This window comes from Eptesicus fuscus, chromosome 21 (genome assembly GCF_027574615.1).
Source record: "Eptesicus fuscus isolate TK198812 chromosome 21, DD_ASM_mEF_20220401, whole genome shotgun sequence".
NCBI classification, from domain to species: Eukaryota; Metazoa; Chordata; class Mammalia; order Chiroptera; family Vespertilionidae; genus Eptesicus; species Eptesicus fuscus.
Genome location: NC_072493.1, coordinates 24,150,850 through 24,177,993, shown reverse-complemented (window position 1 = coordinate 24,177,993; position 27,144 = coordinate 24,150,850). Strand labels below are relative to the sequence as shown.

General features: G+C 52.2%; 1 protein-coding gene across 1 annotated transcript in view; it reads right to left on the bottom strand.

Annotated features, from left to right (window-relative positions):
• CA5A (carbonic anhydrase 5A) overlaps nucleotides 1-22,567 on the bottom strand; it is a 31,876-nt gene extending 9,309 nt beyond the window's left edge. The window contains exons 1-5 of the mRNA XM_008140073.3: nucleotides 22,411-22,567; nucleotides 18,586-18,783; nucleotides 3,195-3,313; nucleotides 488-583; nucleotides 277-339 (exon numbers count right to left, since the gene is read on the bottom strand). Of these exons, the coding sequence (XP_008138295.2) occupies nucleotides 277-339; nucleotides 488-583; nucleotides 3,195-3,313; nucleotides 18,586-18,783; nucleotides 22,411-22,567 (633 nt within the window). The remainder of the gene's footprint in view (nucleotides 1-276; nucleotides 340-487; nucleotides 584-3,194; nucleotides 3,314-18,585; nucleotides 18,784-22,410) is intronic.
• Nucleotides 22,568-27,144: the final 4,577 nt, after the last annotated feature.

The following is a 27,144-nucleotide window of genomic DNA, read 5'->3' as shown; positions in this document are numbered from 1 at the left end:
GAATGACTGAATTTCTGGGGAAACTCAAACGGAGCCCAGCACCCCATTTCTACCGAGAAGACAGGGGCCCCGGAACAGCAGTGTCACAGTGACAGCAGAGCGTGGGCCAGCGCGCGCGCGACACAACCGGAGTCAGCCCCAGCGCGCTCCGTGTCAGGATGAGACTCAGACCCCCCGGGCACACGCACCAGCTGGCTTTCTTCCCCTGGCAGACGCGCCAGTGCTCTGAACAGCCTTGCTTCCCCGCGGACGCCGACGTTGACACGTGTGGCTTACCTTATGCTTTATTTCCGGCAAGACGTCCACCAGCTTCTGCAGTGCCTCGTGGCGGGACCCCAGCTGCACAGCAACAGACACAACATGGTCATTCGAAAAGGCCGGGGGCGGGGCCGCCAGCACGCCTCATTCTACGGAGACTGTTCAAACAGCAGCCCCGTTACCCACACCCCTTCTTCATCAGGAGGGCGAGGCCCTAGCGAGGGGTTACCTTTAAAAACACGCCTATCACAGCCAAGCCATTCTCTCCCATCACAGCTTCCTTGTAGTTTTGGTATTTCACAGCGTTCCAGTGAACTAAATGCAGCTGAAACACAGGAGACAGAGACCTTGTGCCCATCACGATGCAGCGAGAAAGGAAACAGTTTTGTGTGACAGACCTATGTGTCCATTCAACGGTGTCACTGAATTCAGCCTGAGCAGGCGGTGTAAGGAACGCGGGCGCCTCCAGCATGCTTGGAGCCCCAAGTGGCTGATCGAATCACAGACCCTAAGGGCCTTGGCGTTTTGGGTGGGAGAGAAAGAGGCTCGTTTTTTTTTTTTTTAAGTAGATTCTTATTGATTTCAGAGAGAGGAAGGGAGACAGAGAGAGAGAGAGAGAGAGAAACATCCATGATGAGAGAAAATCATGGATCGGCTGCCTCCTGCACGCCCCCCACAGGGGATGGAGCCCACAACCAGGGCACGTGCCCCCGACCGGGAATCGAACCCAGGACCCTCCAGTACCCAGGTCAACACTCTATCCACTGAGCCAAACCAGCCAGGGCAAGAGGCTCGTTTTGACTTTACAAAATAGAAATGGGGGTTGGAGAGAGTGGGTTATTTTGCTATTTTTCCTATTTTTCCAGATATCCTTGATAAGTGTTTGCCAGATCAAATGCGGGACTCCCAGTAAAGTTTGAATTTCACATAAACAACATATAATTGTAATGCCCCCGATATGGCATTTTTCTCTCCATTTGTCGCCCTCACTTGAACGTCCTCTGTCCTTATTTCACACCCTTCCTTCTGGCATCAGGATTGGCCAGATGATAAGGATTTAAACCAGGGCCAGGGGATGGGCTTGGGGAACAGGCTTTCCTGGGTCACTGGCCAGCAGGAGGCAGAGCCAGCACCCCTGGGCTGGCTCGGGGTTCTCTGCGATGAGAGCACGTGGTGCTGCCCACGCCGGGTTTGGCTCGGAACCTGGACGGGGCCTGGGTGTCCTTACAGATTTCCTTCGGCAGGAATGAGCTGTGGTGAGGTCTTTCTGAATGGAGACCCAAACCCCGAGGCAGCAAGCCCTCCCCAGGTGCTGCTGGATGCCAGGGCCCTGGGTCCTCTGCCGGGGTGCGGGGTCCAATTGTGCTCCAGGTGGCACCTCACTCCCAAGTCCCAGTGCTCCCAGCCATGTGCACTGGGGACCACGAGCGTAGCGGCCTCTCCCTGCTTCTCTGTAGCTTACCTGGAACCCCCCCCCCCCCCCGCCTGCTGTCCTATTGCAATCTGCCAGAAATAGAGACAGCTGGCCACGGCCCTGACTGCAGCCGCCTGCCTTCACAGACGCCACCTCTGGAGCTGGCTCTGCCCTCCACGCCCCCCACCGGAAACGGCACTCTACACCGTGCATCCCAGGCATGGCTCTCAGAGAGAGCCCCTGGTGGGTCCCATCGCCGATCTCGCCTCTATGCTAATAGATTACAACAAGCTCCTCTGCTAAAATATCTGTTCATTCAAAACCGTGGTGTGGATACACAGTTTGTGTGGTCCAATGAAAGGGAGCATGTTGCATGCTGCTGCTCTTTCATTTTTGTCACATTTGTAAACATGTGTGTAATTATATCAAGAGATGTAATTCCCTATTTATAAGCTGTCCCCAGAGGTCACGTCTGGGTGTGTGACTACAGGTCATTTATATTTTGGGGCCTGGCTGGACTCTAGTTGGATTTTAACTATAGTATGACTCCCATAACAATGGCAACAGAAAGTTGAAACAAAAACAGCTCATAACTTGAAATGCATCCGAAAGGCAGGTGGCTGGTAGGTGGATAAAGGGATGGGCGGGTGGACAGACGTGTAATAGAGTGAATATGGCAAAACGTTCATCTTAGGATCTGAGTGGCAGACTCACGGGTTCTTGCTGTATGGTTCTTTCAACTTTTTGGTATGTTGGAAAATTTTCATAATAAAATATTGGGGGAAATCTATACATTACCACTTATCACCCCACCATAACTACAAAACCCGATTCCTAGCATTAACCTCTGCTCATTATTCCCCTGACTCCCATTTTTTTTTTTTTAATGTTTCAGAGGTCACTTTGTTTTAGGACAGTGGTTGGCAAACTCATTAGTCAACAGAGCCAAATATCAACAGTACAACGATTGAAATTTCTTTTGAGAGCCAAATTTTAAACTTAAACTTCTTCTAACGTCACTTCTTCAAAATAGACTTGCCCAGGCCATGGTATTATGTGGAAGAGCCACACGCAAGGGGCCAAAGAGCCGCATGTGGCTCGCGAGCTGCAGTTTGCCGACCATGGTTTTAGGATGATCTCTATTGTAAAGATTTTCAGATTCTTGATGGTGGCCTCAAACCCTGAAGGACAGGAAGGTGCGAGTCTGAAATCGAGCACCAGCAAGCTCAGGGCTGAGTGAGAGGCTCAGAGCACATTCTGTCCTTGAATCCCAGCTGTCTGGTCTTGGCAAGTTACCCAACCACTTAGAACTTCTGCTAAATGAAGGTGCTAAAAACACCCTCCCTTTAGGACGGTTGTGTGATTGAACGGGTGGGGTGTCCGACTGTTCTGGTTGGAGCACAAAGAGACCCACATCCCAGGAAACTCTCCGTTTCTGGGCCACTGAGATGGTTGGCCACCCCACGACGGAGCCCGGCATGTAGAAAGCGTCCACATGTGCGCTGCTCGGACACCTACCCACCTCTGCCGGGTACACGTGGTCGTCCACCGTGTGCTCCGAGCCCCACTCGTTCACTGCTCCCCAGTGGAAGTGGAACTGCTTCAGGCGGTAGTGGTTTTCCAAGGGGCCACCGCTGATTCCTGGAAAATGAAACCAGTGGAACTTGCGTGTTAGTGTGTCTATTCGTTGGATTGTGGTATTGCTGTGACACTGTCTACGCTGAAGCCACATGATTTCACTTTCGACTGATGTCTTGCTGAAATGAAAAAATGGAAGGTGGGGCCCATGTCCCACTTACCTGGCCCCAGGCAGGCCCACATCACGCTCATAGTAATGATGCAGATTCCAGTGCTGCCACCAGGTGGCGGTAGGGGCCTCAGCCTCTCCCCGCAGCAATAAAGCAGAGAAAAACCATTTCTGAGATGTATGCCTGTCCTATAAGATTCCCAGACTTCCTAATTTAAGAAAAAAAAATATGTCTATTGAATGAAAAAAAAAGGCTTAAATCCCATCACCACATAATTTCGTAAACTAATATGTTAAGAGGAAGATTTTAAAACAAATTCTGAGCTACAGCATGCTACCTTTTCCACCAGCTCTGGTCTTGATGCAGCTCTAGCTCAGTCTAGTCCCACTATATGACCAGGTTTTATAGGCACACACCTTTCTAAGTCACTCTAAATACCTGGCGGAGCCTCCCCAAGAGCTGTTAGCCTGATGCACTCGGTCTCAGACCTGAGCATCCGCCAAGGAGGAGTCTGGCTCTCAACTGCGGGCCTGTGGGCGCCATCCAGGGGTTCAGGGTTAGGGCAGGGACGCTGCATTTTAACGGTCTCCTGGGTGGCTCCGATGCACATGGGTTGGCCTGCTGCTCACTGCACTTTGCTAATAGATTTCCATGAACAACCGCTACAAATGCAGTGGTAACTGTTGGACATCTCACTTTGGATTGAAGTGAGCTTGTGCTGCTGGAGTGGCTGGGACCAGTCTGGAAGACATGGCAGAACGGTGGAGTGAATTCCAGGAGCCTTGCTGGCATCAGCCCCTCTGCATGTCAAACACTACCGGCTAGTGGTGTTTTCTGTTTGGTCTTTACCATAAAAAGTATCTGTAGCAGGAAACACTGAACTATAAACAAGAAAACAGGCTCAGCTCATGATTCTGCTCCCAATCAAGTTGTAAAGCTTCCCGCCATCTTTCTTGACTCAAAGTGAGGGTGTTGGTCAAGGTCATTAGGGTCTCATTCGATCGTAAAGTTCTATGGTTCATGAGGTAATCTTCTATTCTCCTTAACACACACACACACACACACACAACACACACACACACACACACATTACATCCCTGCTTTTAAAAACAGGCAGAAATACCTCTTTCTCAGCAAGTATATAAGAACATTTTATCCCTGGCCAGGCAGCTCAGTTGCTTGGAGTATCTTCCTGTACATCAAAAGGTTGTGGGCTCAATTCCTGGTCAGGGCTCATGCCTAGGTTGTGAATTGTGAATTAGATTTCCAGCCGGGGTTCTTGCAGGAGGCAACTGATCTCTCTCTCTCTCTCTCTCTCTCTCTCTCAAATCAACAAAACATATCCTTGGGTGAGATTAAAAAACAAACAAAACCCACATTTCAAATCATAAAGTCTGAATCCATCGGTGGCCAAGACTACTGTGACATGAAGGAGGAGAGCCTCTCAGGTGGGTTCAAACCGCAAGACTTTAATGGAGATGTTCGAGGTTAGAAATACAAGAGGGGTGATTGTTCTCCCTCGAGGGGTGAGGATACTCAGCAGACTGGCCTTTGTCGTTTTGTGTTGTATTTTAATTTATGGTGAGTAGTTAAATAGGTTGTGAGAAATCCCTGAGGTGCAGCAATTGGAGCTAGGATTCGAACCCAGGTCTGACGCCAACATGCACGCCTTTCCCCTTTATCCTTCAAAGTACAAAATGTAACCTAAGGAGTCACAGAACCGTGAGGCGCAGGCAGGCGTCGTCTTGGTGCACGTCTGCCTGGCGCCTTGTATCTGTGGGGGAAAGGGCGTTTGTAGCATTGGGCAGCCAGAGACCACATGCCACCAAAATACATCGCTTAGGGACCGAGAGGTGAGCCTGTCACCTGACCAACGTCCTCAGGAGGTACCCTGGGCACTGAGAGACCGGGACTGGCAATGTGCTCGTCCACCCAGAAGGTACCCACGGGGATACCAACGCACATCTGGGTCACCTTTCCCGGAACGCACGTGCAGAAGGCAGGAATGATGGGTGTTTTATCCAAGGGACAAATTGAATTGGACACAAACTGGTGAACACAGTTGTAAGGCTGTGAGCTAAGCACCATCCACTCGAGGTCCCAAGACGGGGGCCATTCTGTCTTGCTCATCATTGTATTCTCAGCACTTAGTCCAGGACACATCCATTGGAAGCACCGGGTAGGTGAATGAACGGGATGACTCAGCTCATTGATTGGTTTAGCCAGCCACTCAGTAAGCAGATCTGTGCATTCTAGCAGAATTCAGCCTTTCCCGTGGTAGCTTGGGAACTGCCTAAGATTTCTAGGGAATTCCACAAAGCACTAATGATTTAAAGATCTGGATTTGCAGCTTAGCTCTCTAACTTGCTGTGTGACCCTGAACAAGTTGCTCAGCCTTTCTGAGCCCAGCCTCCCCACCTGTGAAATGAGGAGTGTTGGCAGGACAAACGGAGATAATGGCAGGGAGATCACTTTGTAAAGTGTTGTCAGACACGACGATGATGACGATGCCGGTGACCAAATGTCACATAACCTTTCAGGGACTCGGCTCCTTCATCTATTAAAAAAGAAGCACTACCTACATGGTTCTTGTGGTCCCTTCCAGCTCAAGCCTCTTAGACTTCTATGTAGGTACATAGGTGAGGTCTCCAAAAAGAAAGATACCAACCGCATGAGGCAGACATTGACCACTAGCTGGATGTCTGCCAGATCCCCGCCAAAAATAACCTTTAGCAAAGTCACGCCCCACTGTGGCCGGCAACCGAGAGCCGGAATCAGAGAGCCAGAATCAGAGACCGCTGGGATGGGCGGGAACTGTGAGCACAGAGTATGGCTCCTTTCTCTGTAAGGTAAGGAGAGGCCGGGGTCAGAAGACTTTCCCAAGTTCACACTCTGAGCAGGACCGGAGCCCATGACCACACTCCCCTCCCACATCAAACATAAAGGCCCCCAGAACCCTTTACTGGAGCAGCCTCCCACCAGTCAGACTCCCGCCTGTCTGCCCCTGCTTTTCTTTGCTTTCTTGCTGCGGGCAGCCCGAACAGAAACGGAAGCCTGTTCTTTGAAATCCTGGGGCTCTCCCGCTGCAGGGAAGAATGTTCCTTTTCAGTGGGGCCTCAGAATATAGGTCTCCTCCGGTTCAAGCTGATTCTGGTCATTTGTACACGAACCAGGGACTTGCTGGGAACCTGGGCTGGGACCAAGCAAACCCATAACGAAACTCCCCAAAGCCTGCTGCCCCTCGATAGCCTGTCATGTGCAAATGTCAATAAGGAGATAAGCTTTTCTAGGAGGAGAGTGAGGAGGAAGAGGTCTGGGGCAGGCGGGCAGGGCTAGGCTGTAACATGGGCTGGGCTGGAGCGCCCCCATGTGGCCAATGGGTGGAGACACACTGGGATCTGCCATTTTGAGGGTTGCAGCCTCACTCTTGCAAGTGCATTTCAGAAGAGACCAAAAGCGTTAAATTCAGGAACGCCAGCAGACATGGACCACAGAGAAGAATCTCGGTGTAATAATGTCTCTTAACTTAGACCCGACCCGCAAAGACAGCCCACTAGCAAAGTGCCTGTGTATTTATTTAATAGCTGGGGAATTATATTTTTGTCTCCCTTTCTGTGGGAGCAGGGTCTGGAGTCCGACTGCCCGCCCCATCTCTTCCAAGCTGAGTGATCTAGGTCCAGTTACTGAATTGCTCCCAGCCTCAGTTTCCCCATCTGTAATATGGGGATGATCCTAGTGCTTACTCAGAGGGACATTGCAAGAATTAAGTGATGCGGTAAATACAAAGCTCTTAGCATGATGCCTGGCAATTTGGAAGCGCTCAAAGACAAAACCCAGCAGCCAACGGCGTGTCTCTGGGATGAAATAGCTGATTTCATTGCTCAGCGTCTCCTGTGTCCTGGTCCTGGGTGCAGTGCGGCAGCATCCGCCAGCTTGTGTACCGTCAGCACCTGAGGATCAGTGAGTGCATGCTGGAAACACTACCACCGAACAAGCCGGCATTTACTGGGCATTGCGCAAAGCACTGTAGGTTCCCCCAGGGAACGTAGGACCTCCTCGCCGCAGGTACTATTCGCTCATTTTTGAGATGAGGAAACTGACTCAGGAGTTAGGTCACCTGCCCCAGTGACCCAGTGACCTCAACCCAGGCTTGCTTGACGGCTCAGACCATCCGCTCACGTAGCAGGGTTCAAGCCCAACTCTGTGGTGTTTCTGGTCAGGAAAGTTAGGAACCCGGTGTAAGATCGCAGCCCTGGATTTTAAAAATCTCAGCGTGACTTTTTATAATGACAACACTGTGTCAAAAAATGTTCCTTTAATGAAACATTTAAAAAAGGCAAGCCCAGTGCAGAAAGGGCCTTTAGCTTGCCAGCCCTCAGCCCCCAGACTCTGCCATCCACAGGGTCTGTCCACAGAGAGGAGGCTGTGCATCACCGTAGAGTTCTCCTGAGCAGGTGCTGTGTCAGTGGCTGCCAGACCCTTCAGACCCCCGAGGACAGATGACATTGGAGAGGATGATCCATGCTGCCCTTTGCTGGTCCCAGACACGCTGTCTCTGTGCTTACAACGGCGGCTGTTCGTAGCCACCTGTTTGTCGTTCAGCGGTTTTACTAGGCTAAGCAGGCTTTTGGCAGGCACGGCTGTTTTAAGGCTTAAAATAAATGTAAGAGACGTTTGAGATATTCAAATTAGTCAAAACTGCAACGAACACGACATCTCTGAGGAGCAGCCTGTCCTTGGTGCCACTCTGGGGTTGAACCAATATTCTGAAGCTGTAAAGTCCAAGGTCAAAGGTTTTCCGTGTGTTCTCCAGACCAGGAAGCTCTCTGTAACACCCCCCCCCCAAACCGCCCCAGGCAAGTGGGAGCCACAGCAGGTGCCAGCACACTGTCAGTGTGGGGGTCACAACCTGACCCCAGAACCCCGGAATGAGGGAATCCAGATCACTCCCTGGGAGTTAAACTCGGAGATCATCACCTATTGGCTCCGGTTTTAAAGCCATGCAAACGAGCCCAAATGCCAGCTTCACACAGTGCGGCTCTTCATGGTTGCTTTCTCTTTCCGTGTCTCAGCTTTGGCACTTTTAAAAGATAATGACCCTAGCCCTAGCCGGTTTGGCTCAGTGGATAGAGCGTCGGCCTGTGGACTCAAGGGTCCTGGGTTCTATTCCAGTCAGGGGCACATGCCCGGGTGGGGGCATGCAGGAGGCAGCCAATCAATGATTCCCTCTCATCATTGATGTCCAGAACATCGGAGGAACAAATACAGTGATGCTTACAAACACTCCCCAGCACAGCTCCCAACACCAGTAGGGTCTCAACTAGCGACAGCACTTCCTGTTATTATTACTGGTATTATTGATCTTATTAAAATGATCACCACCATCATCATCAAAGCAGTCACCTGAGGCAGCCACTATTTCTCCCAAGATAGGACCTTCCCATAAAGACACTGAAGGATAAACATTATCTTAAGAGATTGTCCTTTACAAGGGGCTCAGTCAGCCACAGGTGCATAAAAGCGAAAAAAATCATTCATTCATTCATTCCTTCAACAAATATTCACTGAGCTCCTACAGTGTGCCACAGCCTATGCTTAGTACTGGGGAGTCTCCAGAGAATTATACAGATGTCATCCTGATCCCCGGGAGCTGGGAATCCAGAGAGGCAGGCAGGCAGACGGCAAACGAGTGATGAGCAGGTCTGTGAGTTGTGACAGGCGCGGATTAAGTGCTTTGGGGGGACCTAAACTGGAGGGAGAGGGAGCAGGCCACCAGGATGGCACGAATGGATGGTTCGAGTGGCCGGGGAGGAGGGAGCAGTACAAATGGGGTAGGGGGCAAAGGGGTAGGCGCTGGCAGTGGCTAAGTAGGGGAGCCTTCATCAACAGACTTCGAATGTTCTGGTCTTTAAAAATGGACACCTCATGCGAGACTTGCCCAAGCCGTCAACTGTTTGATTCCTCCACTCCTGGCCTGACTCTAACCTCAGCACGGAGGTAGGCGTGCGGGAGAAACCGCGCTGTGTGGACTGGGGTCTACCGCGCTGGAGCAGAGGAACCGAGCACAGCTGGGTGCCTGGGGGGGCGTGCCCTTGCCATTGACCTTGTTTCCAATCACATCACGAGCCCTGAAGAATGACAGTCTCCGCGGTAGGCTCTCCTGAGTGTGTCACAGGAACCTACCCAGCATCTCCTTCAGAAAGTCCTGGAATTCACCTTCCAAGGCCTTCACTGTGGCTCCTTTCAAAGCTCTTTCTTGTCCCCGTTCCATTCCCGCCTACCATCTCCTTCCCTTCCTCTCCCCAGCCACACACAGCCCTCCCCCCCCTCCTCCTTCCTACATGCCACACTCAACCCACAGGTTCCTCTGCCTTTCAGAGCCCGGGGCAGCGCAGCGGCCCACTCAGTTCTCACCAGCCTTGCAGATGTGGTTCCTAGACCCTCCTGCTGCGGCTCTCCCCGAGGGCAGCCAGGTGCCACGCTTGCGGCCTGAGCAGGGACTTGGGAGGATTCGGGATCCAGATCACGTCTTCCTGGAGGGGGAAGGTGGGGGCGGGGGCTGGGGGTGGTGGCAACACCTGTATTCTCCCCTCTCCATCCATGACTTGGTTTAATTTTTCACTTTACCTTTCCACATATTTCCTAACCCGAGAGCTTGTGAGCAAGGACTGCCTCCGGGAGGGCTCTGTGACCCGGCGCATTCCCACCCACAGTGAGTGCTCAGTAAGTCCGTGCCGAGAGAGAGTGGCCTGCGCTGCTGTATTGCAGATTTACAGTTGCAGCCTCTGATTCGGAACAAGCACATTTGCTTCCTGGGTGCTTTTGCGGAAGCACCGGGAACAGCTTCGTGCCTAGTGATGGGGAGACGGAGAGCGGGCTTGGGACCACGTGGGCCCCGTGGGCATTAACAACGTGACGGGATTTCAGAGGGTCCTCAGAGGATCGCCCATTTCCCCATGGATTCCTGCTCAGTGGAGCGTGGTTGGCACTAGCCGGGGCTCCGACTCACCACATCCGCCCGTCCGTCTGGGAGCCCTCTTCAGCCTCGCCACTCTCCTGATGTGGGGGAGCTGGGAGGACGGTGCGATGGGAGTGTGGAAGAATGCGAGGGAAGAGGAAATGACGAGTGGAGGGAGCCGTGGGGGAGGGGAGAGCAGCGGGAGGAGGAAGAGACCATCACAGGGGCGGGGGCGGGCAGGGACTGGCTGAAGGGGGTTGGGACTGATGTGGACCTCGTGGGTCCCAGAGGGCAGAGCGCTTTCCTAGGTGGGAATTATTATTCCCGTGGATGGAGAATCACACTTCCCCCCAAAAGTAGCCAGGCCCAGGACCCGAGGGAAGAAACAGTAGATAAGTAAGGTAGCCAATAAACTAACTCTTCATTCTTTAACGAAGATGGAAAGTATATGGTTTTAGGATCCAGACCGCCAATTCACAGATTTGCAGGGAAAAATAACTGCCCGGGATGAGTGTGATAATCACAGTCTTTCATCCCAGTCAAGGTGCGTCTTCCGACCTGTAGCCACAGTCCCCTTCCTGACAGCCCGGACTTTCCCTCTGGGACCCTCTCCCCTCCCCTCCCCTCCTCTTCCCTCTGCATAACCTTGGGACAGCTAGTTCATGCCTCACTGCAGGCGCCCAGCCAGCAGAGGGGTCCCCTGGGACTTGGGTCCTGCATGGAGAGATGGCAAAGCAGTTCTTGCTGCTGAGTGCCAGCCCCTCTCCAGGCCCCACCTGCCTGTCCCGGGGAGCTCCAGCTTCTTCCCGGCAGCTCCCTTTTGGCTACACCTGAAGACTCCCACCTGGTGGAAGTGAAGTCTGCAAACTTGAAAATCACACGGGTGTGCAGGGCAGCATTCAGTCCAGGAGCAAGCACACGCTCATCTCCTGCGTGTGCGCCAGCGGCTGATTCTGCAATGGTGAACGACAGCCACGGCCCGCGGCTCTCGGAGCCGTGCCAGCGGGATCTCTTGGCAGTGGGGACAGTTATCAATTGTCGTCTTGAGGATAAAAGGCTGTGACTGGCCCCACTTTACAAATGACTTAAAATTCACTTCCATGTCGGGAGGATGTTAGGCTGTGGCTTCGGTGCCTGGTGACTTCACTGCTGATTACTGTCCTTGCGCGTGAGTGACCCTTCAGGAAGGCTGCTCGCAAGTCACCGTGGGGCCTCCAGGCTTGAGGTTTCCATTTGTCCTCCATCTGCCCACCGGTAATGCGAACACCCAGAGGCCTCAGTGGTCAGAGAGCCCTGCGGCAGCTCCTCTGGCTTCTCTGTGCGCCCTCTAGTGGCAGACAGTAAACGAGCACACAGCCAAGCCTTGCTTGATCATCTCACTTGGAAGGCACCCCAGCAGGCAAAGCTACTGGTGTCCCTGACCAAGGGCTTGATTCTCGGGGCATGGAGCTAAGCGCGTCACACGGGTCCTCTTCGACTCTTCCCACAGCCAACCGGAGTCAGGTCTTCAGTTTACAGAGGAGGAGACTGAGGGTCAGAGAGGGTAGGAGACATGTTCATGCCACCCAGATGGTAAGCGGAGGACCTCGGCCTCACACCCTGTGTTTTTTTCCGACTTGAGAGCGAGGCCCTCAACACCATGCTGTCACCCCACCCTTGAGGAGTAGGATGAGTTGCCACTTGGGTGCTGGAGGGGCAGCCCAGGACCCTGTCCCCCCAAAGAAGCCGGGCCTGGCATGGAAGACAGAGGCATGGAAGCAGTTTGGGCCATCTGCTGCTCTACTCGCTCCCCTCAGCTAAGGGTGGGATGGGGCACAGCGGGGCCTCTTAGCGCTTGGAGTCAGGCCCTGCATGGTCAGCAAGAACAGATGCACCAGCTTTTTCGTGTGGTGGGAGGGGAGGGAGTAGGTTTTGGAAACAGCCCTGGGTTTGACTATTGGATATGGGTATCCTCTTCCAGTAAGTGGAGATATTTACCTTCCTCTTGGGGTTTGTGAGAAGTAAATGCCTTGACAACTGTTCCCCAATTAGTACATTGATTCCTCACGGCCAAGCAGCAGTGAGCTAGGATCTGGTTCACAGCATGGTGTCTGCTCAGCAGGGGTCTACCTGCGGCCTTGGAACCTGGACCTTTGATACATTTTCTGCACTAATCAGGCCCATCAGGTGGAACTGGCGCTGTCACTCGTTTTGGGAAGGATCGCTGCGCTGGGACAAGGCGTCTTCTTTCATGTGTGAGGCGCTGCAGGGCTTTGACGGCAGGGGGCCACTTGAAGCCGGCGCTGTTTTCCATGGTTCGCTCCCCCTTCCTGTAAAGTCCTTCATGGCTCCACCCGCCCCTTCTTCCTGGGCCTCAGCACCACTCACATTCCTTGGAAGGAGCCCCTGCCTCCACCTCTGTTATTCATCCTCGCTGGCTGGCGTTCCTCTCCAAGCACTTGTGTCCCTCGCCCGCTGGAAACACTGCTGGAACCTTCCACGCTGATGGAAAATGTCCTTGGCCTCCCAGTTGTGTTTCGCTTTGAGTTTTTGGCTCCCGCCTGTTGGTGTTACCCAACCTAAGTGATCGCATTTTATGCAGAAGTACTCTACCCCTCGCGCCTTCTCCACTCACTTCCTCCCTTGCTCATGGAGCATTTCCTTTTAGTACACGCAGGGTTTGTCCTCTTTTAATTGTGGGAGAATCTCATTAGTCTCCGTTTCTTGCTACAAAACTCTTTTTTTTTTTTTTTTTAGTACTTTCCGTCTTTCAGCTGTGTTTTCCATTTCCTTTCCTCCCACAGCTCCCAATTTCCAATAGAGGTGGATGGGGAAGACAGATAATCTGAAAAGTGGGGGCTAGAGGCTGGAAAGGGAGCTATAGAGATGGGTGTGGGAGCCTGGGAAATTGAGTAGGAAAGAAAGAAGAGGGAAATTGGGTTTTGGAGAAAATAACAAGTAAAGTAAAACCAGATTGGCCTGTGTGGACATGAGCCACAGGGGGAATTAGCCAACTAATTTATGTGGCCGGGGAGAGACACCCAGATAATTCTTTCGGTCTGTGGCAGGGTGGGGTCCCTTTGAACCAGATTGAGAAGGTGGTGGAGGAGCCAAAATGTGGGGGTCACAGCCAGGTCAATGTAGAGGCCTGGCTGCAATAATGGGTGCAAAAACCTTTGAGAGCAATGCGAAAAAGGGGTGAGCCAAGGTCAGCTCAGGGTCAAGAGCAAGGATGTCAGGCCCAGTGGAGATAGCACTGAGTGCGCTTCTCCAGCCTCACCTCTCTTCTGGGAAAGCGCCCCTGTGGTCCTCCACTCGGACCTCACCTTGCTGCAAGGCCTCCAACCACAGAGTCACTGTGATTGGCTCACCCAGAAGGAGTGACGGAAGCGGGGGCCATGGCAACCAGCCCTGGGGCCGATGCTGCTGTTGCTGGGACAGAGGCGTGGGCTGTCCCTTTGTGCTGCTCTTTTGGGAGGGTCTACAGGGCCACCATCCTTGCCCCATTCCAGGGGAAATGAAACCCACCAGGAGAAAACAGAGCCGAGATGGGGAGGATTCAGATCCAACTGCACCCTGTACTTTCGGGGAATTGAAGCCAATAAGTTTTCCTCTTCTTTGCTTAAGCCAGTTTGAGTTGAGTTTCTGCCACGTGAAACACAAAGGAAGTCTTAACCAAGACAATGAATGCCTGGCAAAAATGAGAGCAAAAATAAGATCTGAGGCAGCAGGGACTGAAGAGAAAAAAGAACAAGAGCGTGACATGCGGGACAAGCTCATACAGGCTCCTGGGAACTGTGTGCGTCTCTTCCTAAATCATGTCAACGACTTTGCACTGGAGCTTGAAATAGGCGGGCAGCGCAGGAGTATTTACACCACAGGAAGTGGCAAATGCTACAAATTATGGCTTCTTGTCCCGCCACCTCCATCCCACAACCCATGCCCCAGAAGGCCAGTTGCTAAACATTTACCAGGATTCCATATACTCAGAAAGGCCAGGTTTATGTGGGCCTGGCTTTTCAGACAGGTCTGAGAGTCTTAAAGCACCATGCTCTTACCAGTAATCTCTCTGGGTCAAGTTAAACAGATCACTGCCAACGTTCCCCTCCACCCTGGGTGGCACAGACCCAGCCTACAACTGAATTACATTTGAGCAAAGATTAAAAGGACTGAAACTGGTGATTCTCCAGCTGTCTCCCTTTCTATTTCTTCTCTCTTAATCTAGTCACTTTTTGTTTGTTTACTTGTATTAGGACTCTTGAAAATAAGTGACTGAAAGATAAATCAAACTGACTGAGGCTAGAAAGAGATTGAATAGTCCAGGAGCTGGTTTGGCTTCAGGCAGATCTGCAGTTAGAGGCTCTGACAATGGCCTCTGGCTTCAATTTTTACCCATCTCTTGGCTTTGCTCTGCCATGAAGACTCACAGATGCACCCTTACAGCTGGCCTCAGCACAACCTTAGCAGAAAGAGAGGTTCTTTTTTAACATTTCCAAGAAAAACCCTTTGGCTCTCATTGGCTTGGCTTGAGTCACATGCCCACCCCTGAACCAATCACTGAAGTCAGAGAAAGGGTTGCTGGTACTGGCCACACCCACTCCTATGATTCAATCTTTGGGTAAAAATTCAAGACACTGAAATTCTTGACCAAAAAGAGGCCTTGACTTGTGATTCTGGGGATGACTGTCACCTGTAATAGTCTAGTTTCCCAGCCTAAACTCTGACCCTGAACTCCCATGGGACACAGGAGCAACTAGGATCCAAGGCACACATGCTGTAAGATACCCAAATAAAAATCCTATCTAATAAAGAGGGAATATGCTAATTGACCATCACTCCATCATAAAGATGGCTGCACCCACAGCTGAAGACAAGTTCCCATAAGGAGTCTTAACAAGCAATCAGCAAGGACCTGAGGCTACGCCCTCCCCCGCTCCCGTAGGGCTTGACAGGGGACCTCAGGCTGGGCTCCCCACCCCAGCGCCAGGCCAGGGGACCTGAGGCCATGCCCCCTGCCCAGCGGGGCTTGACGGGGAACCTCAAGGTGCGCTTCCTATCCTGGTGCTGGGCTAGGGGACCTCAGGCTGCTCTCCCCACCCCGTGCCAGGCTGGGGGAACTCAGGCCACGCCCCGCACCAGGTGGGACTTGACAGGGGACTTCAGGCCACACCCTCCACCTGGCGGGGCTTGACGGGGGACCTCAAGGCATGCCACCCTCCCCGGTCTGGGCTGGGGGATCTCAGGCCATGCCCCCCATCCTGGCACCGGGCCAGGGGACCTGAGGCTACGCCCCCTGCCCAGCAGGGCTTGACAAGAATGGGACTGGTCAGGTCTGGATCTAGCCCAATGGTGGCGGGGGCCTGCCGGGTCTGTGTCTCACGCGATTTTGAGGTGCATGTGGGTGGGCGGGGACTTGACTCTGGGTCCCATGGTGCACCCCGGACTCTGACAGGAGGAAGGTTTTCATATACAATTTACTAATTTTCTTTCATCTCTGACACTACTATTATAGAAAAAGGGCAAATAGCAATATTAAATTATTTCCTCTAATTAATCCCCTTTTAATGTGCATGAATTTTGTGCACCGGGCTACTAGTATAATATAAACAATCGGGCCCTTGGAGCATCGAGGAGATTCCCTGTTGCACCTGTCAGGAAGGTCTGGGTGTGGGTATCTTCTCGCTGGTAGGTGAGAGACAGGTGCCCAAGCTGACCTCACTGCCCCTGGCCCTCCTGTGGGGTGAGCACACTGGACACAGCTTGGCTGGGCTTGAGCCAGGAGCCTACCTGGCCCCTGACCTGGCTGCTGGCTCTTCTGGGGACTGACAGGACCACATTCCTCCCGTGTGCTAGCACTTTCCTCCCGGGCATGCGGTTAGCACCTCTGGCCGCATGCCTGAACCCTGTGGACATCGGCTGCAGGTTCCTTCCACAGAGGAGTCATGTTCCTAAAATTCCCTTCTTTGGAGAGCAGAGAATCTCATTGTGAGGGCTCTGTGACCTGCTGCCCTGAATCTGAGCCTCATTTTTCTCATCTGTCAAATGGGGAATAATATTCGTCTCACTCGGTGGTTACAAGACATATTTAAGTTTGTGCGAGTGAAGCCCTTGACAAGGAGAAGGAGCCAGTGAATGACTGGTGGGGCTTTAGAACCAGCAGGACTTGGCCTTGAACCAGGACCCTTCCACTTCCCTGCCACTAGATCTTGAGTGAGTCACTTCCATTTCTTCTTGCATAGAATGAGGACCCAGGACTCTCACAGTGGTGTCTGTGTTGGGTGTGCTGTTACAGTGGTGCTTTCTAAAGAGGGTGTTTGCTTGTCTGTACAGTATAGCTTCCCCTTCTAGAAATAGCACCTGAGCATGTGGTCTTGGTGAGGACAAGGGTCAGGGTGCTGGGCTCCCCACGGACCGAGAACTGGGTAAGTGCCAAGCGCAGCCACCAGACCTTTCCCTCTGGGAATCTGAATTATTTTTTCAAATGTATCTTAACTCTATTCATACAAAAGTACAAAGTAACCTTCAAAGTTTTTTATATTTTAAAACGTAAAGGAAGCCGAAACCGGTTTGGCTCATTGGATAGAGCGTCGGCCTGAGGACTGAAAGGTCCCAGGTTCGATTCCGGTCAAGGGCATGTACCTTGGTTGCGGGCACATCCCCAGTAGGGGGTGTGCAGGAGGCAGCTGGTCGATGTTTCTCTCTCATCGATGTTTCTAGCTCTCTATCCCTCTCCCTTCCTTTCTGTAAAAAAATCAATTAAAATATTAAAGAAAAAAAACGTAAAGGAAAATAAATCTGTTTATAGATATCAGCCAGACCCATAGCTACACATAACAATTATATAGGTGGATTATGAGCTCATCTACATCCATATCTGTTTTTCCTCAATCTTATTAGAATATGTATCACACAACTATTAGCCAAGCAAAAGTTCAGGAACTATTATTCTTTATTTAATCTTTTCAAGGTGCTGCATAAAATGTTTAAAATTAATACAAACCCTATTCCTGAAAAGCCTGTTTTAGTTGCTCCTTGGGAATTTGAACTTGGAACAGACCAACAGGGGCAGAAAAAAAGTTGGTGTGCTAAGTAAATAAATGCAGAACCCCTGCTCCCGGAGCCCGGAGCTGGCCTGGTTCCTGTGCTTTCCAAGATCTGCGTGTCCACCTTCCCTCCTCTTCTTCCAGCTAGGCCTAGCCTTAGGAGCAGTTCCTCTCTGCTTATGTTGGCCGGAGTTAGGGTTCTCATCCCTTGGATTTATTAAAGAGAGAAGATCCAAGCAAAACCTGCAAAGGGAAAAGGCACACCCGGCGATGTCTGGAGACCAGGCGCCAGCTTCCAGTGTCCTCTCTGGTGGAGTCACAGGGACGCGCTGACCCCCCAGCTATGAGTTGTGACAACACGGGCGAAGTGTTGTCTACCGGGGACGCCCACGGGAGACTTGGTGCCCAAGGTTTTCACTGGGGGCTGGCCACAGGGGCACCCTCTACCTGGCACGAACAAATATTCTCCACTCCCAGAAAGAACACGGATGTGCGGCATAAACAAGCTTACAATCCTGACAAGTTCGGAGGTAGAAAGGAGCAGCCCCAGCCTGGCCGAGTAGCCGTTCCTAACTCCCCAGCAAGGGACGGGGATTTCGGGGGCTTCTCTCCCGCCGCCCTGCCCATCTGCCCTTCAGCCCTCCATCATCCCAGACAGCCTCCACCCCGTCCCCCTCCGCTCCCCTTCCTCCTGGCAGCTGGGTGTTCATTTAAAACCTCAGCCAGCTCAGTGTCTGCTGGCCACCCGTCTCCCCTGAGTAAGAACCAGCGAGGTGACCAGGCTCCAGACGTCATTCCCTCCTCCTCTCCTTCCAAGACCCCTCCACCGCTCTCCTGGGCCCTTCTCTGGTTTCCTCTCTGATGGGCTATGTATTTGTGTTTCTGTTTGCTTAAGAGTTTCTTCCTCCCCAGTCCCTGCAACGTAACCCAGAAGGAAGGGACTTAACTTCATTCCTAGTTTTGTCCCCAGCAGAACCGTGTGATTGGAATTATAATCTGTAACATAAGCATCCCGTCCCCGCAGAGAGCCTTCGAGAATTCATCCTGTTTCTGCCGCCACAGTGCTGGTCCTTGTCCCCAGACTTCATACTTAAGGCTCTTGGGCCCTTCTCTGCTAAGTCCATGACCCCGCTCTTAGGATGTGACAGGAGAAGAGAAAAGCCTCAAAGCCCACTCCAGGCTCACCTGAGCCCTCGTTGGCGTCGTCAAATTCCACCTGGAAGAGGTAGCCGGTGTTCCAGGCGTAGCGGCAGGCCGCGGCGTCGTAGGAGACCCGGAGAGGGTGCAGCCCGGGGTCGTAGACACTGTCCCTCCAGCGGATGTTGATGGGGGACTGCCGGGAGCCCCCGGGCTTGGAGGCTGGGCCCTTCCAAAGGGGGTGCACTGGGGACAGAGAGAAGGAGAGAAGGAGACCCTGATGCTGCACTGGCCACACTGAGCCTCGGAGGCAGAGGCAGAGGCAGAGATCCCAGCGTGGAGCCTGGGGAACCCAGAAGGTCCGCCGCTTACCCCACCCACCACTGGGGGCCCCGCTCCACGCCCTCTCTGGACCCTCCCCTGGTACTGATTTTCCTGCTGCATTGATTTGGTTCTGATCTGTCTCAGTGTGGTTCCAAGGAGCCCCTGCCCGTGGTTCCAGGCCAGACCAGGGGAGCGGGTGGGCGAGGCAGAGTGCCCCGTGGCTGGGCATCTCTTCCTGTCCCATCACACTCGCCTGGATGACAGCAGATACCCCAAAAGTCTTCCACAAGAAGGAGGGGAAATATGCCCGCAGCAAGGAAACCACGCAGAATGGCCCTGACCCCTTTTCTCAAGGTTCCCTTGCTCTGGGCTGCTCCCTCCACCCCCTCCTGAACCGCCCCCCCACCCCCAGCCTGGCAGGGCTTTCTCTGCTCTTTGTAGACCCTTGTGGGCCCACGCTTCTGCCAATGGCCACCCAAGGCCTGAAATGGCACCTTAGATTCACGCGTCTTGCCTTCCCTGTGAAAGTGGACATGTTGATGAAGGAAATCCTCTATATGCAAATATTTTAACAATAATTTATACCTTGATTTGAGAGCGAGCTGGGGAGGAGCACAGAGTTGGAACCTGGAGGGCGGCATAGTAAAGGGGCCTTCCACACAGGGAAGGCAGCCCATCGAGCTCATCTCGGGCAGGAGTCACCAACCGCGTGAAAGACCCAGGGCTCATGGAATCACAGAAGTGGAGGCTGCAGTGAGGACCTTGGCCGTCATCCTACCCGGGCCTGGGTGCAGACGGGGGCGCTGCCGAGGCCAGGCAGGCAGGTCATGTAAACGAGGCAGCTGACTCGCACCCTGGCGCTGGCGCTGGGAGGCGGGAGGGAGAGGTGGTGACTGTGGCTGACTGAAAAGCATGGCAGCACTTTCCTTTCCTTTCCTTTCCTTTCCTTTCCTTTCCTTTCCTTTCCTTTCCTTTCCTTTCCTTTCCTTTCCTTTCCTTTCCTTTCCTTTCCTTTTCTCTTCTTTCCTTTTCTTTTAATACTAGAGGCCCAGTGCACAAAATCATGCAGGTAGGGTCCCTAGGCCTAGCCTCCTGCGATCAGGACCATCTTCTGCCCATTTGCCAGTCCCCAGGCTGAACGCTGCCTCCACCGCTGGGCTGTCAGGCCTTTGGGATCACCAGCTCATCCCCCGCTGCTCAGGGGCTCAGGCCTGTGGGAAAGCGGGTGCCAGCAACTTCACCTCCATGCACGTATGCCAGGCCGGCCGCTGATGGAATGCACTGCCTGCTCTCTCAGGGCCACTCATGTGGGTGCAGCCGCTGCCGCCACCGCTGCTGCTGCTGCTGGTGGTGGTGCTGGTGGTGCTGGGGCTTGAGGCGCTGACAGAAGCTGCAGGGTGTGCCCAAGACCTACCCGCCCTGGCATGAGAAGCCCCAAGCGGGCAGCACGTTCTGTCAGTGGCCGGCCCGGCACACTCGCGTGGAGGTAAAGTACACCGGCACACGCTTTTCCACAGGCCTGAGCCCCCGAGCAGCTGGGGATGAGCTGGTGATCCCAGCGGCCTGACAGCCAGCCTGGTCCTCCCGCCACCCACCCTGATTCCCTGTTCACCATCGCTGATCCATCGGAGCCTGCGGGCCAGGGGCAGGGGCCAAGAGGTGCTCAATGCACCTCATGGTGACCGGTCGTTTGGTTGTCCTGGTCTTCACGGACACTGGCTTTTTATATATATAGATATTTTTATTGATTTCAGAGAGGAAAGGAGAGGAAGAGAGAAACATCAAGGATGAGAGAGAATCATCGATCAGCTGCCTCTGGCACGCCCCCTACTGGGGATTGAGCCTGCAACATGGGCATGCGCCCTGACCAGGAATCAAACCGTGACCTCCTGGTTCATGGGTTGATGCTCAACCACTGAGCCACGCCCACCGGGCTTATTACTCACCTTTTACAGGTGAGAAAACTGAGGCTCTGAGAGGGTAAGAAACTTGCCGAGGGGCACGCGTCCACAAAGTGGTCTGATGCCCTTAATGGCTGAACTAGGTACTCAGAGAGGACAGTTACTGAGAGACAGTGCGGCGATGGGTACAGTTAAGAAAGAAAACCTACATGCAGATACGCATGCACAGTGCAGCACTTCTTACTGTTGGGAAAGGTTTGTGTGCGTGTGGATAGGTTTCTCTGCGCATGGGGAAAGCGTCAGGAGGCTGCACTGCAAAGTACTCTGGGAATTGGGGTTGGAGGGGGACATGTGGGAGGGTCTTCTATGTGAGTGAATATGCTTCTGTATGGTCTGAAATTTCAGGTAAGTCTGGGGTGGGCCTGAGGTTCCTCATTTCTCGCAAGCTCCAGGTGGTGCTGCGGCTGCTGGTCTGGGCACCCCACTCTGAGTGGGGGGGGGTAACTGAAAGGACTGGGGTTGGGGGTGGGACCCGGCTTCCATCCCAGCCCCTTCTGGTTGGGGGCTTGAAGTGCCTCCTGGTGGCTTTGGTTTCCATCTCTGTGCCACCCTCGTCCTGGAGGACTCCTTGGGTTTCCTGCTCTCGGTGGCCTATAGCAGCTCCTGAGTACCACAGTCCTCTTAAAGCTCTAGCCCAGGCTTACGCCAGGGCGTGTGGTCCAGCACACCCAGACTGCCTGCCCTCGCTTCACAGCCTGAGTTCTGGCCTGACGGGAACCCCAGTGGAGCCTGGAGTGCTCCTGTAGAATGCCCTGTGGGTGCGAGACAGAGGTCAGCATCGTCCTCAGGGGTGGACCCACAGACTCACTGGGAAGAACTAGCAGTGCTCCCTGAGAGCCTGGGGTGTGCCAGGCTTTCTACACACCATTTCATCTCTATGCAGCCCGTGCGACACCGAGGCATCCCATCGTATAGATGAGGACACCGAGGCTCAGGGAGGTGAAGCCACCGCCCAGCTCTCCCTGCAGACAGGTGTCACCAATGCCTGGCCCCAGGAGCGACTGGCTCTGAGGCCCAGGCTCTGTGAACTACCCCAGTCCTGGAAAGTGTGGCCTATTTACGTCAGAAGTCACCTTATCGGCCTTCGGCGCAGGCCCTTTGTCTGACAGAGGGAGAATCTGAGACCCAGAAAGTGGAAAGGATGCGTCCAAGTTCATTAAGCATGCCAATGCCGACATGAGGCGGACAGAGCGGGCAGTCCCTGGACAGAGGGGTTGGGTGTATTTACTGCATGTTTGCCGAGAATGTTCTCTGCTGGGGAGGTTAGGAGCTCTGATAACTGGCTCATCTGGTCCTTCAGGGCTGGATGTTTCATAATAACAGCTTGTCTTGGGGAAGGGGTGCCTTGTTCCAAGCCTCTGGCCCTCCCAATCCCATCTCCCCCTGCCCCCTCCCCCCCCCCCCGCCCCCGTGAATCAGGTTAAAGAACTCGCCCAAGGTTGCCCACAGGAAAAGAGCCAGAGCAGAAATATGAACCGAGCCTTCTGCCTCCAGGCTGCCTTCATTTTGAAAGACACCCTACCGTAAAATTAGCTAAACGTCAAATTGCATTTGGGGAAACTGGAGGATTCTAAGAAATTCTACTTACAAGCGTCATTCCTACTTCTCTGCGCACAGGGAACCTGGGAGCACAGTCGCTCAAGCCTCCGCAGATGGCTTCGTAGAGCCCCCCACGCCTGCTTGGCCAAGACGGAGAAGCCTGAGGACTTCGCATGGTTCCTGCCCAGTATCGGGGTCCTGAGCATCTTGGGTCTGTCCCCGCGGAGCCCAGTAACGAGAGGGTCTTTCCTACTATCCTCGCTTTGACTGGGAAACCGGTGGAGTGGATTGGACCCACTTCTTATTGTCAAAACTCACCCAAACCCTGAGCCCTGATAGTTAAATTTCAACCCATGCCCGCCCTGGCTTCTAGGGTGACACTTGGTTTGGCTTAGGGGTGGGTGCACTGGGACAAGTGGCCTTCACTGCGGCCAGGCCCCTGGGGTCACTGTGCTTTGATCTGGTAAACAGTGAGGTGAGCTGGACAGGAAGGCAGGCCTGCTGTGAGCCGGGGGAGCAGGCGAGGGCACGTGGGGAGGGCCAAGTCCCTGCTCTTGGCGTTGACCTCGAATCTGGAGTGAGCAGCTCTCTGGCCTCGGGGCGCTCCAGACCAGGCACAAAGCCACGCTGTGTGTACGTACAGGGAACAATAGGTTCAGAAGTGCAGGGATGGGAATCAAAGCTGCGGGGTGGGTGGGGCGGATGAGCACGTGACTCTCTGCCTGGGACTCCTGGGAGAGCAGCCTGTCCCCCTTCTCCATCAGACAGACATGATTGGATACAAATTTGTTCTGCCCACGTAAGCTGCCCTGGGTAGCCCAGGACTCCCAGCCTGTGGTGCCCCTTTCATGCACGAAACTGTCCACATTTGGACAAAGTAGATGGTCCCCCTCATTATTCAACCTGGCATATTTGCACGTGCCAGATAACAAACTTTCTTTGGACTACATGGCATTTTATTTCCCACTTTTACCCGTGAAATGATGACTACAGGGTTGGAGAAGTTGGTACTTTTTTTGGTGTGTGTGGGTGTCCAACTTAGAAACTTCAAGGGGACAAGGGATATCACAACTGATCACCGGGTCTTAGGTCTGAAAGACCCGCAGCACGAGTGCTGAACCTTGCATCCACTTTGGGCTCCCGGGGACCCAAGGATCTCGTGATCACACACACGATTGGTCTACAGCTTTCGCCCAATTCTCTGTCAGACCCATGGGTTCCTTGCCTTTGTTGCAATCAACAAAAAACAACTCTGGAATATAGAGTGTCCCTCGAAAATGTCTACACGTACTTTCAATAATTATAAAGGCAGTGTATATTAAAATATATTTAATTTTCAAAATTGAGCTATCCAGCTGTAAACGTGTGTGTATGTTTTGGGGGGACACCCTGTATATGCTTATCTTCCTACAGAGTCACTTTAGAAAGGTAGCTACCCAGGGTAGCTTCATTCATTCATTCATTCATTCATTCACCTCTGCCTCTGTTTCATCATCTGTAAAGTGAGGAAATAAAATTCTGTTGGGTTGCTGTGAGGGTTTAATGGGTTGATATGTGTGAAGTGCTTAGAAGGTACTGCTGCCAGCACTACATGCCGAGCACCACGTAGGCCCTGGATGAGTGCAGGCTTCCCCGGCAGGAGCAAACCGGTCAGCTGACACTCACGGGTCCCCTTTGCTCCTAAGGGGAGGTGACCAGTCGTCCCGCTTTGGGCAGGACAGTCCCAATTTTTAACAATTTGTCCCGCGTCCCGCGGCGTTTTAAAAAAGTCCCAAGTTTTGGAAAGAATGCATGACAAGCTAGGGAACAGTGGGAGAACGGGAAGGGAATATACGGTTTTCGGCGGCCATGTGGCTATTTAGCCAGGATATGAGTTTTATGTTATTTTTGTTAATTTTATAATGTTAAACTTTAATAATAACAAATAATTGTTGAGCACTGATTATCGAGAACTGCTTATCAAAGTTCGCATTGTTGATCAGTTGTTAGAATTCGACCACCACTGTTTGGACTTAATGAACAATGGCATTTTTTGGGATTGGCAACGACGAAAACATTTTGTAACTGTCTCTCAGACGATACACATCATACTGTGTGCTAGTGAGCTAGTTAAACAAGTGATGTCATTACAAATCAGCTATTCAGATAATTTAGGTAAGTAATTTATTTACTTATTTATTTCATAAATACATAAATTTTCTTGAATTTAGCAGACAGTACTCATATTATTTATATTTTATAGTGGCGGCAAAAAGTCTAGCGCCAGCCTTGAAAGTGACACTTACGACTTATGTTACGGCAAATTCATGACCTTTAAAATGACAGCAATCTACTAAAAAAAATTCACTCAAATGAGAAATATGCCAAAGAATAAAATAATACTATACATAATTTTTTATTTATTGTATTTGTAAATTGTACTTATGTTGAAATTTAAAAATATATATTACAATACTATTTTTGCGTTCTATGAAAATTTTTGTTGCTCCATATAGACCAAAATTTTAATCAAGAACCCCGCCCCCGGTCAATGGTGTCCTGCTTTACCAATGTTAAAATCTGGTCACCTTATCGTAAGAACATGTCCTCGGCCATCCGGCTGCCCTGCCACCTTCAGCCCGCCTATTTTAGGTAGATCGCATCCCTGGCCATCCCTGTGGGTCTGTGTCTATCTCTTTTCCTCGGAGCCACAGGGCAGGGCTCTGCTTTGCTTAGGAAATATCACCAGCCCGTCTCAACCTGCACATCCCTCACAGCTGACTCCTACATCACTTCAACTGCTGTTAGCTTTAGAAACCGAAATCTCTGCCACTGAAAAGACATAAAAGCCATCTACTGTACAAGCCGTTCAAAGGTCAAAAGTCAAAGTCTCTGTTTCCCAGAGTGAACGGCTGCTTGCAGTGTCTTGTGGCTCTTTCTGGAAATTTCCATGACATTTAAGCTTACACAGTCATGCGCCGCTTAACGGCAGAGGTGTCTTCTGAGAAATGGGGCGTTGGGTGCTTGCGTCGTGGTGCAAACATCGCGGAGGGCACTACACACACCTAGGTGCAGGCCTGCCACGCGGTGTGTGTGCGGTGCTTGCACACCACAGGCGGTCTGCTTACACCAGCAGCACCACACACACTGAGGAACCGTAGTGTGAGCCCTGACAGTGGCTCTTCTTTTTGTAATGCAAGCGTCTGAGTTAAGCTTTGACTGTCGTGGCATTCATTTCAAAGAGGCATCCACTTCAAAGACGGCTATCTCCAGTAACTAGGAAACCAGCCACTCTAGCTGAAGAGCCTGGCACCCTCACTGAGGCACCCTTGTTTAGAGATCTTGGTTGATTTGATAACCGACCCTTTGGGCCACTTGTTTTCTTCTCTTCCCGCACTTCACCTTCTTGCTCTTATATTTTAAATTCACCAATAAAAGGTGAGCCCATGAAACCCTAGGCCTCCACACTCAACCCCAGCAAAGGAGAACTCCAGGCCCCTGCTCTCTCTCCACCAGGGGCCTTGCTGGGTGCCCCCTGGTGTGAGGAATAAATCTTTCCCTCCAAGATGCCTAATGGTTATCACGGAAGGGCATCTTGCTATCATAATAAGAACCACCAGGGTCGGCCAGTTGATACATTAGTTTAGAAAGAGGAGATGTCTGAGAGACAGTGACACAGAGACAAATGACATTGTTCAGCCAAGCAATTCCTATTCCTATATCCTGAAGTCCACTTCCAAACTTTTCATTTATGTGAATCCTTAAGTTCCTTTTATTAAGCTCGTTAATTTTTTCTCTATATGTCAAAGAATCCTAATTTAGTAGATAGTTTGGTTTTTATCTTACAGATGAATGAACCAAAGCTGACATGCATGGTCTAAGTCCTCCCTGGCTAGAAAGTGGCCCAGGCAGGACTTAAGTTCGTGGCCTTGAGCTCATTCTCTCTTTGAGCCCTACCACGTGGCTGTTGTTGCTTCCATGGGCATACACGTAAGTTGCACAATCTGTGCACGTTGTTTTGTAGGCAGTGGCCAATCATCTATTCTAAACTATCAGCTGGTGCTAGAGTTTTAGTTAGACCATAAAGTGTGTATGGAAGTCTGTACCCCAATTATCTATTGCTGCTTAACAAACCACCCCGAGACTTAGTGGCTAAAAACAACATGTGTAATGTGGGCAGGGTTCACTGGAAACAGTCCATCTCTGGTCTAGGAGGCACTGGTTGAGGTGGCTCATCTGGGCCTGGAGGATCCACTGTCAGGATGGCACTCACATGGCTGGTGAGGCGGTGCTGGCTGGCTTGCGGCTCCTCTCCATGTGGGCCTCTGAGCCAGGAAGTCAGCTTTTACTCACCCAAAACAATAAAGAGTGTCACTTAGGAAGTCACAAGCAGTTTCTTCAATAAGTTAAACCCAGAGTTGCCATGTGACCCAGCAATTCTATTCCTACGCCTGCTTGGGTGAGGGGCTGAGGGCCATTTGCAGGCCCCCTCCTTCGGCGGTCGGCCCAGGAGGGCAGGAAGGTTGGCTTCCCCTGTCGCCAGGGGCAACCCAAGCCTCCCGCCTGCTACAGTCGGCTCCGTGGCTGCCGCCATCTTTGTCCTGTTAATTTGCATATTCCCTCCTGGTTGGCTGTGGGTGTCACGGAGTGATGGACAATTACCATATTTCTCTCTTATTAGTATAGATACTCAGCATAGGCAAATACTATGAAATAGTATGTAGGGATAGAAAGGAGATCAGTGGTTTCCAGGGGCTGGGTGAAGGGGGCAAGGAAGGAAGGGGGAGTGACTGATAAAGGGTAT